General features: G+C 43.2%; 1 protein-coding gene across 1 annotated transcript in view; it reads left to right on the plus strand.

Annotated features, from left to right (window-relative positions):
- Nucleotides 1-4,409: 4,409 nt before the first annotated feature.
- Nucleotides 4,410-13,101, plus strand: part of LOC141985258 (calpain-8-like) — a 47,207-nt gene continuing 38,515 nt past the window's right edge. Inside the window, exons 1-2 of the mRNA XM_074949200.1 lie at nt 4,410-4,716; nt 8,371-8,440. Coding sequence (XP_074805301.1) covers nt 4,474-4,716; nt 8,371-8,440 — 313 coding nt within the window. The 5' untranslated portion in view covers nt 4,410-4,473. The remainder of the gene's footprint in view (nt 4,717-8,370; nt 8,441-13,101) is intronic.

A 13,101-nucleotide genomic window follows, 5' to 3' on the forward strand; every position in this document is an offset into this window, starting at 1 on the left:
TGCAGTGCATGACGGGAACAAACTATGTTTTAACCATGCCGTGGCTTTACAACTGAGTCCCCCACCTTGGTAGGAGTTACAGTGTAGACAGGATGTAATATAAGTGACATAAGCTAATATATTTGCAGCGTGGAGCTGCCTGCTCGCCAAAGAACATAGAGGAAGTGACAGTCTCTCAACCTAAATGATGATTCACACATCCCAGAGAACACTGCATTTCAATGAACAGTGCAATTGAGATTTGTAGCCTGGAGCTGCCAATACCCCCCAAAGCTGAATGTAAGAATAGAAAATCTATATAGCCTGTAAACAATGGGTATGAGGAAGTTCCCAGCCTGGGAACCACAGGCTATGCCCACACAGCCCGCAGCAGCGAGTCTCGGACCCCGGGTCAACAGACTCAGGCTTGTCCTACAGCACTAAAAACAGCTGCGTAGTTGTTGCAGCTCAAGCTGCAGCTTGGGCTCTGCAGCCTTCCCCCACCCTAGTCATAGAATCATAGAATATCAGGGTTGGAAGGGACCCCAGAAGGTCATCTAGTCCAACCCCCTGCTCAAAGCAGGACCAATTCCCAGTTAAATCATCCCAGCCAGGGCTTTGTCAAGCCTGACCTTAAAAACCTCTAAGGAAGGAGATTCTACCACCTCCCTAGGTAACGCATTCCAGTGTTTCACCACCCTCTTAGTGAAAAAGTTTTTCCTAATATCCAATCTAAACCTCCCCCACTGCAACTTGAGACCATTACTCCTCGTTCTGTCATCTGCTACCACTGAGAACAGTCTAGAGCCATCCTCTTTGGAACCCCCTTTCAGGTAGTTGAAAGCAGCTATCAAATCCCCCCTCATTCTTCTCTTCTGCAGACTAAACAATCCCAGCTCCCTCAGCCTCTCCTCATAAGTCATGTGTTCCAGACCCCTAATCATTTTTGTTGCCCTTCGCTGGACTCTCTCCAATTTATCCACATCCTTCTTGTAGTGTGGGGCCCAAAACTGGACACAGTACTCCAGATGAGGCCTCACCAATGTCGAATAGAGGGGAACGATCACGTCCCTCGATCTGCTCGCTATGCCCCTACTTATACATCCCAAAATGCCATTGGCCTTCTTGGCAACAAGGGCACACTGTTGACTCATATCCAGCTTCTCGTCCACTGTCACCCCTAGGTCCTTTTCCGCAGAACTGCTGCCTAGCCATTCGGTCCCTAGTCTGTAGCGGTGCATTGGATTCTTCCATCCTAAGTGCAGGACCCTGCACTTATCCTTATTGAACCTCATCAGATTTCTTTTGGCCCAATCCTCCAATTTGTCTAGGTCCTTCTGTATCCTATCCCTCCCCTCCAGCGTATCTACCACTCCTCCCAGTTTAGTATCATCTGCAAATTTGCTGAGAGTGCAATCCACACCATCCTCCAGATCATTTATGAAGATATTGAACAAAACCGGCCCCAGGACCGACCCCTGGGGCACTCCACTTGACACCGGCTGCCAACTAGACATGGAGCCATTTATCACTACCCGTTGAGCCCGACAATCTAGCCAGCTTTCTACCCACCTTATAGTGCATTCATCTAGCCCATACTTCCTTAACTTGCTGACAAGAATACTGTGGGAGACCGTGTCAAAAGCTTTGCTAAAGTCAAGAAACAATACATCCACTGCTTTCCCTTCATCCACAGAACCAGTAATCTCATCATAAAAGGCGATGATGCTTGACCTGGAACATCTACACAGTTGTTTTTAGCACCACAGCAGAAGTCCTGTGCAGCATACCAGGGAAAGGGGAAGGAAAGACATGTACTGTGATCAGAGCTGGGACTCAGACACTTCAAAACATGAAGGTATTTAGAGCCAGGGTTTTGAAGTGATCCGTTACACAGAGAGAGGCCACCTGCAAGCTGAGAATCAGGCCCCAGCTCCTCCTTCCCCCAGAGTTTAAGGGCGTGGGGAGCTGGTATTTAATTTGCACCCATCTCTAATTATGATAACAGTGTCTTGGCTTTTAGTGGGGTTGCTCTAATGAGATGCAGTGATTTTTTTTTTTTTTTTAGAAATGCATTTGTGAATTAATTTAGTGCCAGTAGAAGGTGTGCCCTGACAGTGCTGGAGACTAGCGTCCTTTGACATTCTGTCCAGTACAGGGCAGTGATATACCCAGCCCAGCAGACCTCCCAGCAGCCCCAGGTTTTATAGAACTGTCCCACTTAGACCCTTGAAAGCCTCCAGTCTTCATTGAAGTGCAGTTTGCCCCAGGCCCCCTATTTGAGAAGGGCCCCAAACCGAGTGGCATTATGACCTGGTACACAGGGTTGCAACGACACTTCAGGTTTGGCCCCTCTACTTCTCCAGACAGAGAGGGACGGCAGGCCAAACCTGAGTGGTGCTGCATGCTGCTTTAGCCATTGGCAATATTGGGAGGTATGGCCCAGTAAAATAGGCTTACCTACATGTTGCAAACAGCAAGCTACATGAAAGTCTTGAGAGGCAGCGTCTTGTGCTTATCGGTCAAATCTAAGATGGACCAGTAATGAGTACTCCAGGGTTCTGTCTCTGCTCTGCCACAGATTCACTGTGTGACCTGGGGAAAATCACTTAAGTGCTATGTGCCTCAGTTTGTCCACCTGTAAACCAGGGATAACAGCATTTACTTATCTCACAGGGTTGTTGTGAAGTGTAGTCAACCAACATTTGTATGATGCTTTGAGATCCTTGGAAAAAAGATGCTTTATACATGCAAAATATTATTGCCTTTATGAACAAATATCCCTGGTGTGGCAGTGTCTCTTTAAATCAGATATTGGAGCTTGAAAGTAGCAGCTCTGGTTCCGCCAATACAATTGGAGCTGATCTATGCACAACTTCCTCTCTGTACAATGTCTGCAACTTTTTGGAGGCTAGTCCCCACTGCATATAACTTCACCCTCCTGCCTTCTCTTAGAATGATCACGCTTTCCCAAGCAGAGTTTGCTTTGGAACCAGTGCAGGCCTGTGTAAATAATGGCTTTGTTTACGGAAGATATGAGTAAGTTTAGGCAGCAGGGTTGAAAAGAGAGAGAATTTTTCTTAGGGGAGGAAACCTCTTCTGAGATAAGGGAACCTGTTAAAAGCTAGTCAGGTTGTTTGTCTACAAGTATTTGGTGGGTGTAAACACAAAGGCAGGAGCAGAATGATTTGGAATGGCACAATTAAGAGAAATGGGTTGAAAGCAACAAAGAAAATCTTATGCTGATTATCAAGAAGAGTATTTAACAATGACCTCTATTAGAGTTAGAGCTGAGTGAAAATCAGAACTTCAGATATTTCAGCATCTGTTTTTGCCCCGATTCAGGATGAAAAAAGAAATATTGACATTAGTCACAGAATGGAAAGTTCCAAAATATGTTGATTGAAGTTTCATTCAAAGCAAAATGTTTCAACATTTCTGAACTGAAATATTTCATTTCAATTTGTTGAGCCAAATCAAAGCAATTCACTTGGAATCATTTTGACATTAAACTGTACCTGCACCCGGTTCTGTGGTGCCTCAGTGGAGTTGTAGTTTGGATGCCTCTTGCCCTCATTCTGTCCTACAGCCTGGACTCCCCAGCCAGACTGCATTTCCCATGATGCACCTGCAGTCATGGATTCCCATGGCGCATCAGATGGCTTGGTCAGAGAGCTGACTACAGTGCATCATGGCAGATGTAGTTTGGCTAAGGAACCCACCCCAGAGCAGAGAATCAGGCCATGGAGCACTGCAGTATCGAGGCGGATGCAGTTGAACTGACTCTAAATAAAATCTTTTGGTTCAGTTCAACAAGCCACACTGTTTCAACTTGAGTCAAACTGACCTGCAATGTCACTTAAGGCAGGTTTCTCTGAATATAAAACACTATAAAGCTCAGTGAGACCCTGGGTCTGAGCACCCCTATCCTTTGGTGATGGTGGAAATCCAGACCTGGATTTTGTGGTTAGCCCCCATCTCTCTGATAATGTTCCCCCGAGCTGAACATCCCTGAACTTTGAGGAGGACCAAGGTATCAGAATCCTAACTGTGATCCTGGTCTGTCCTCTATAACAGGCTGAACAAAACCCCTGGATCCAAGCACCCATGAAGGCCCAGAACTGATCTGAATTATGTGGCTCGGAGCCATCTTTAGTATTAAAACACTTTCCCCCTTATTCCCTGCCCTCTGCTAAACATATATAGAGAGGGAACTCCCAGGCTGTTATACCAATAGAGAAGATAATGAGAGCCAGAATCTACAGTGAGTCATCGGCCCAGCTACAGTGAGTCATCGGCCCAGGTTCTTTGTCTCCTCCCAGCTTCTCTTTCCTCTTGTCTTGAGTACATACGTGCATTTGCATTGTGCCTCCTCCCTCCAAAGGTGCTGGACTGTGTAATGTGTTCACTTGCTCCACCCACTTATATTCATTCCCTCTTGTTCATGAGATAGGAGCTGTCCTGTCCACACACACACCACCACGCTGGAGGCAAATGGTGATGGCAGGAGTCGCAGCTAAGTTGTCCAAAGAGAGAGCTGTATTAGAAGGGCTTGGCTCCAATGGGAAGGCAGTGAAGTATTTAAATCAGGATTATGAGGCTCTGAGGCAGCAGTGCTTGCAGTCTGGCACTCTGTTTAAGGATGAAGAATTCCCAGCCAGTCCTTCTGCCCTGGGCTATAGGGACTTGGGGCCATATTCCCCTAAAACGCAGGGTATTGTCTGGAAGCGACCCACGGTAAGAGAGCTTCATCATTATATGTTTTACTAGATTCAGATCAAATCAGATTCAACCTGAACTTTCACTCCAAAATCCAAACTGAATCTGAGCTGGAACTTTCTTGAAGTCTGGAAAAGGCACAGATTAGCCTTCCCTTTCATTCTTTGCCACCTTTCTTCCTCCTCCCCTTCCCCGCTTCTAACCAGAAGTGAAAGTAATGGAGTATCATAAAAAAAGCTGCTGTCCAACTTCAAGCCCTTTGGGATGGGAGAAGCCCCAGAAATGTCGAGGGAGAGCCTGCTCTCATAAGATTTCCAGCACCACGCTGCCGATTTGAGAGGTTTCAGTACAATTGAGAAAAGCATCTGAACTTTTGATGCTTATCCAAATGGAACCTTCAAACCTCCTGGGAATTGTTGGTCGGCAGTTAAAGCTTATTACTGGTGTCATGTGTTTTCCGGTATTACTCCAGGAAAATTAGGCTTGTACTAAAATAAAAATTTAAAAATTCCAACCCCCAAAACACCATAATTTGAAGAGCTGGTTGAAATGTTTTAAATGAAATTTATTTTTAATTTTAAAAAATGGGCTTTTTCATAGAAAAAAATTAGTGTTGTCGATGAAAATGAAAAATGTAGGGGTTTGGGGCTTTTTTTGGTTTTGTTTATTGGGTTTCCTTTTTTCCCTTGTTTCTCTCCCTTTCCCTCTCCCTTTTTCCTTCAGTGACAAAAGGAAAAACTGGTAAAAAGGAAAAAAGAATGTGTGTGCACAGGGGAAGGGCGGGGTGGGGGGGAGTGAAACTGTAACACTGAACACAAACCTCCTCCAAGATGAAAAAATTCAAAAAAGAAATTTTCAAATTAAAAAATGTTGCAAAAATTTTCAAATGAATGAAAAATTAAAACTTGCTGCACTAAAATGTTTTTTATTACAAGTCTCCACCCTACCCCCCTTATTTTTTGACAGCCTCCTAATTTGGCACTTGAATACTTCATGCGTGGGTGCTAGGGAAACACATCTTGTATATGTCCACACTTGGCATTGGATGAGAAAACATTTTAACTCACACATTTGAATTAACACGTTGTTAAACACCACTCAGTGCCTAGCATAGACAAAGAGTCACGATGACCAACGTGTTAGCTGGTCATGGACAACCTTAGGGTTAACACCAAAGATTAATAGAAGGGCTAAATCCTCCAGCTCTGAATGGCGCAAAGCCAGCCTGGGCAGGAACTTTTTATCCCCTGAACGTTGCAGCAAAGTGGTGGAAAGGAACCTGGGGGAGGGACAGAATCGTAGACAATCTACAACTACAAAGCTCTGCTGGACTATGCCCTGTGCATAGAGGCTGTGTAGAACACTACTGCAGCCTCAAGGATTCTGTAGCAACCACAAGGGATGCGGTAGCAACCACAAGGGCAGCTCCTAACCCTCTATTTATTAGTTCACCTGAGAAGGGACCAGGCTCTGACTCTGACTTTTGAAAGGAATGGAAATCTTCAGTGACAAGTAACATGCTTGAAGGTCTTGCTCATTTCCCCCCCTGGATTCTCTGTTCTGCAGGGGGTTTTCTTGCTGTAAGCTCTGTCCTGGATTCTGGGGGAATGGAATTACCCTTCACCTGATTTTGTCTGAACTGGACAGAGTCTGTAAGTTCCTGCTGGGAAAATGTCCAGTCATGAAACAAACACTCAGTGCTAAATGCACCCCGCCCTGGTGCATAGTGAGTGCATCTCTGTTTTATGGACAGATATCCTTCCATCACAGGCCTCTTTTCTGTGCTTTGTCACTAGGTTTGTATAAAATTGATTGGAGGAAAGTAGACAATACCTAGGAAGACATTTACTGTCTAGTCACTTGGCATAGATTCAGAAATGACAGGTATCGAAGGGTACATCTACACTGCAATTAAAAAACCATGGAGGTTGGTGCCAGCTGACTTGGGGTCGCAGGGCTCGGGCTAAGGGGTTGTTCAATTGTGGTGTAGATGGGACCTGCCCCCCTCGCAGAGCCCAGGCTCCAACCCAAGCCTGAACATCTGCACCACAATTAAACAGCCCCTTAGCTGAGCCCTGCAAGCCCAAGTCAGCTGGCACCGGCCTCCGCGGGTTTTTAATTGCTGTGTAGACGTACCCTAACAGAAAATGAGTCACGCTGGGCTTTTTTGCCATGAGGTGCTGCTGCAGCAGAGATCTGCAGTATGTGGGCAGTTGGGAGGGGGCTGCTCAGTGCCCCAGCCCCCTTCCTACACCCTACCCACCCAGAGAACAGGATACTGTGGGCGGGGCGGTGGGGGTGGGGTTGCTCGACAACGGGCCAAAAGCAGGCATAAGCAAAGCAAGCAGCACCTCAGAGAGCTTTATCTCATGCAAGCTGAGACTCAGAAGCTGACCCACCTTTCTCTCCAGCAGCGTGACTAAACGGAGAACCAGCTCATGGACTAGTTCTCCTCTCAGGCATTGTGGGAACCTCTCTTGCTGGGGCAGCATAAATCATAAGGCCCACCCTGGCTCCCCCACCGTCCAAAGATGCGTATTCTGAAGCAAGCTCTCTGTCAACAGGGCCCAGCTCCCACTGGGAAAGAATCTCAGCTTCTCTCTTAACACCTACACCCCAAAAACTCTTCTGTATGCTGCTTATCACCTTCATTTAGAAACTCAGGTGAAGTGCTCAGAGCAAGTGAAGACTTTTGTCCTTGGAGAGAGTAGGGAGACTTAAACTATGTCCTAGGTTTAAAATAATTGGAGGATTTTATTCAGACTTTCCAAACATTGCACCTTTGAGCAAGTACAGTAGTGAGTATGGACAATTTCATCCCTAATTGTAACTCGGGCTATTCAGACTTGCAGTGGAGAGAGAAGACATTCTAACTTAAAATCCCTGACTGGCCCCAAAATAAGATTCTAAAAACGTGGGAGAATTACAAAAGCTAATAGCAATAGAAATGTTTGCATGTGTATCCTTTCAGTGCATTGAAAATAGGTGTGGGAAGTTCTAACACAAGCCCAAATAACAGCAGGATGCTAGTGCCTGAGTACCAGGAAGTGAAACTGATCAACCTAGTTGAATTGACTGAGCCCAATGAATTGCAGAGTAAACAAAAAGGGCCAAACCCTGAAGTTCCTTCTCAGTTTTTACTCACTCCCTATTCAGCCAAAATTCTTATTGATGTCAACGGCAGAAATGACTGAGTAAGGGCATCAGGATTTGGCTCAAAGGGTGTAAAGTACATTAGAATTTAAAGTTCAGCTGAGTTTTCATAACCTGAGATAAAAGAAAAGGAGGCCTTGTGGCACCTTAGAGACTAACAAATTTATTTGAGCATAAGCTTCACTGAGCTGTAGCTCACGAAAGCTTATGCTCATGTAGCTCACGAAAGCTTATGCTCAAATAAATTTGTTAGTCTCTAGGGTGCCACAAGTCCTCCTTTTCTTTTTGAGGATACAGACTAACATGGCTGCTACTCTGAAATCTATAATCTGAGAAGTTGCTAATAACGCAGGTAAAGAACATTTCTCCAAAGCGTTTTTTAAATCTTGATCTTTTAAATATATTGGAAATGTTTACATTTCTTCTTTTTCTGGATTTTGAATTGAAATAGATCAGAAACAAACTGCAGCTTTTGTCAGACTGCCAAGATTAACATGAATTTAACAAAATTATTTTCAGGAGTTATGTACCAATCCTCAGTTTATAGTTGGAGGAGCCACTCGGACAGACATTCGCCAAGGGATCCTGGGTGAGTAGAGTAATTGAGCAGAATTTTGCTTGTTTGAGAGACAGGAAAATACCTTTTGTTATTTGAAAAGCCATGTAACACACTAGCTAAGTGTATTCCATTCTGCGCTACATAGAAGCAAAAGGGCAGGACCTACTACTTCTATCAGCTAATGGAATTACTCTTTTAGATCAAATAATTGAAATCCGTGCTGAAAGTCTCAGGTTCAAACCCTGCTGATGATCAACAGGAGGGGTTTTTATATCATTTCCCCCCAAACTCAGCAGCACACATAATGCTCATTCATTCCTCTTTACATAGCAAGTTTGAAGTTCAGCTATTTTTGAGTTATCACTTGAAAAAAGTAAGAATTTTTTTATATTAGGGAAAAATATGTGTTTGTGGGATTTTTTTAACCCTGTCATAACTTTACAATAAAAATGTGTTTGTTTGTTTGTTTTTTTTTTTAAAAAAAAACCTTGTCATGTATTTAAAATAATTGGGGGATTTTATTCAGGCTTTCCAAACAGTTTCACCTTAGAGCAGGTAGTGAGCATGGACAATTTCATCCCAGAAGCTCAATATTTCCGAAAGGTCTGAGTGTGTGAGAACAAGGGGTTAAAATGGAAATTGTTTTACAACCTGAACAACAGTGGTCAGTGCTATTATCTGCCAGATCAACATACTGGCAGGACAATCCTTCTGGTCATGGCCATGAGTTAGGAATGCTGACCACGTGGTTCAGAAATTAACGGAGCACATCAGCTCAGCAGGGTCACCCTTAACAAGTAATTTGTTCCAATTTCATGTTGAACATTCTATTTCTACAGCATTTGGTGCAGAACAGTAGCAAATACTGGAGAAAGAAAGGGGAGACCGTACACCAGGCACACAGTTTAAGTATAGCAGGGCAAGGTGGCATCAAATATTTCTCCTTGAATGGCAGAGCAACATTGATGAACGTTTGGAAGACGTTTTATCACCCATCACAGCAAAGCTGACTCTTCCTTACCCGCTTTTCCAATGCTGCTTTACATAGAACTTTAATAGGGGCTTTAACTATTTTTTAAATTCCTTTTTAAGGCCTTATTCTAACCCAACACATGCTTTCTTTCTTTGCTGCCCAACTGATAAGATCCATCTTTGGAAAACAGCAGCAGCAGCATTCATTACAGGCTTTCTTGCCAACACACACAGCCTAAAATTCTGAAAGCCCTGTAATAAGAACGTGACAGATTAGTTAGATTGCATCTGAGCTCCCTCCCCTCCAAGGTGCTTACTGCAGTAGTTCTAACCTTACCTCAGTCTCATCAATTCTGCAAATAAAATTCATGCCATTTCTGCAAGTCATTGACAGTAAATGACACAAGTGCTGCCTCAGTGAACACAGCTCCATTAAAGCAATTGCTAGAAAATCCCTCAGTGTGGTGTGTTCAAATTGCTAAAAATAAGAGGCACAATCCTATACTTGCTCCAGAATATTTACTCACTTATGGATCTGGGCATAGGAGATCACTTACTGCATTTTCAGAGGGTTGTTCAGTAAGAATAGTAAAGGCTTCATTTCTTGTCAGCATCACAGTTTATGAAGTTTCTGTAATGGATGTGGATTTTTTTACATGCCCAGAACACAAACCCCTTTTCCATGGCAGTTTACAAGCTAAGGGACTGGAGCATACTTCCAGCCTTGTCTAGTCTGACATACAGACATAACAAACATCGTTTTGGTTAACACTTTAAATAGAATGCAGGCTCCCTCAGGGCCAGTTGTTCCAGCTCCTTCTTTACCTTCTTCATTTCACCCCCCGCGTGGAAGTCTGACTGCCTTGAGGCATTTTGTAAACAGAGACTTTCACCATGGACTAATGCCAAAGTAAATCACATAGCGGGAATAATAAAGATGGGCCAAAACTAATCCCCCTCCTCTGAACTAGAGGGTGCGGGATGTTTCTGAGATTTCCTAACAGAGTCCTGTAGGCAGAACCCCAAAGCCTGGGAGCTGATCACCCCATAACTTTTGGGGAGGTTCTTGAAATCGGAATCAAAATTGTCTGGCTTGAGCCCATCTCTCAAAACAATCCTCTTTGGCTTGTGGGAAGGGTAGAAAATCAGGCTGATAATATAATGTGGGGCAGCTTGCATCTCTGAATAGAATCACTTCCATCAGCTCCACAGTATTCTGTCTCTTTATAAAAATACATACATACATACATAAAATCGACTTGAGTTTGGAGCATAACCAGGGAGCAGATTTTTTAATGTTCAGGTGGCAGCTGCTTAACACTGCTGAGGCCACAGTGGGCCTTTTTGTTATTTCATCTAATAGCTTGAATATCAAAGTGCTGATGATTAAGCCCTGTATGTAAAACACTTTTATTGAAACAAACCTTGGTTACATATTTACATAAGTCAACTGTGTGACTCACTGACTAGTCCCTTAGGGGAATAAACTCCATTTTTTATATTTCTTTGTGACATGTTTTGCTTTTAAAAAGAACACTACAGGTCTGAGCTCATAGGAACAAAAGCAGGAAATCCAGAGTTACAGTCTCACTCCATTAAACTTTATTTAGTTGACAACAGCGTAAGTTAGATGAATATCAGCGTGGTGAGTTTGATGGGAACTTGAAAGACTGGAAATATTTTAAATGCACTCTTTGAACCATTTCTTTTTGATGGCCTCGTTACAACTTAAAATGCAGAGTCACACACACTCTATTATTTAAAGGTGACCTCTGAAGTTTCCTTATAGCTATCCAAATAAGTTAACCCCAACATTATTTGCTGAAGGCCTCAAATAGCAAGTGGCAGAGATTTATTTTTGAAAAATAAATAGTATTTTACATCCACTGGGATGAAAAAATACACTTAAAATAGCTCTCCAGATCCATGCCATTTGCATGTGTAAAGTGCCGTTCATCCTGAAGGCTCCTGAAGCACTGTACACACGTCAGAAACAGAGGGCCAGATCCTCTGCCCGTGTACATGGGTGTAGCTTCATCGAAGCCAATAGAGCTTTGCCTGTTTACACCAGCTGAAGATCTGTCCCATGCACACTTTCTCTCTATGTGTAACGATTATATATGCATAGATAAAGTGCCCATTCAGGCAAAAACCTAGCTGGGAGAGATGTCTTCTAATAACGGTGGATCTGAACTGTACTCCGTGTATTTGGGGATTCTTTTTGGCCTCTTAACACAGGAGTTTGCTTAACACTAGTGGTTTCTGTGACAGGTTTCACTGTATAATATGTTTATAACCCTCATAAAGCCTATCTCCATAGGCTGTGTGGTTTCTGATAGCTGCTATATCACAGACTGATGCATTCTGGGGATCAGGGGATCTGAGGCCAACTAGATAGTCTTTGAGGAACCTAAAAGTCTATTTCTTTGTTGAATGTACCTTTGCACCTCTTCTATTTGCTGCATTTAACACACAATTGTAGAGTTTAACTCATTTTAGTACAAAACTTTAACAGGCCTCCTTTAAAAGTAGTAAACTTGTTGACCTAGTGTATTGTAATCCACTGCACTGCAGAAGTCAGGTAGTCTAGTCTGTGTGCTGTGAGCTCCATGGCAAGTGCTGGCAGTGAAGGGTAGAACTGAGGGTCAAGTCTGGGTAGAGGGCAGATGTTGAAGGAAAGGATCACAGGCTGGGAACGAAGAGAGTGAGAGCATTTTGCCTGGGATCTATTCTGAGCTTAAGGGCTTGCTGAAATAGCAGGAAATGTTTAATAAAGAGATGCCTCTGAGCTGCAAAATTCAGATCTGGGTTTCAAAAATTCTAAATTTGGGGAGTTTCTTTCTCTCTCTCTCCAATCTGGGCTTTCAGTTTGAGTCCATCTCTACTTGACTAGATCATTGACTAGAGAATTAAATTCTTACCAGTTTAGACACTTTTAGCATTAACGAAAGAAGCCTCTGTGTGACTCTAAGTAAATATTTCTTGTGGATTTTATTTTATAGTCACCATGAGTGCAGCACAGGTGAGCAAATATCATATAATTCTACAGGAATCTGAGTCAGAGTTCCAAGATTACCACAGGTTTCAGAGTGGTAGCTGTGTTAGTCTGTATCAGCAAAAACAAGTCTTTATTCAGGCCTAATTTGATGGTGTCCAGACTGGGAATGGATGGGTCACTACAAAAACTAATTCCCCACTGCTGATACTCACACCTTCTTGTTAACAGTTTGAAATTGGTCACCTTCATTACATTGGCCTCATTAGCACTACAAAAGTGATTTCCACCTCTTCTTGTCAACTGTTGAGAATAGCCCACTTCCACCTTAATTGAATTAGCTCATTAGCACTGACCCCCTCCACTTGGTAAGGCAACTCCCATCTTTTCATATGCTGTGTATTTATACCTCTCTACTGTATTTTCCACTCCATGCATCTGATGAAGTGGGTTTTAGCCCACGAAAGCTTATGCCCAAATAAATTTGTTAGTCTCTAAGGTGCCACAAAGATTACCACAGATTTAGCATTCACTGAGATTATTTTATCAAACCAGGAAGCTGACAGCATTACTCAAAGAGAACATCAGTTAGCACGGTACAGTTGTGAAGAAGGAACAATTTGGTTAAAATGTAGGGTGTAGTCAATAAAGTAATTCTAAAAATGACATTGTGGGATTTCATGTTTATTTCTTCTTACAATTTGAGATATCAATTTGCTCACTT

Source organism: Natator depressus, chromosome 3, assembly GCF_965152275.1.
Source record: "Natator depressus isolate rNatDep1 chromosome 3, rNatDep2.hap1, whole genome shotgun sequence".
Taxonomy (NCBI): Eukaryota; Metazoa; Chordata; order Testudines; family Cheloniidae; genus Natator; species Natator depressus.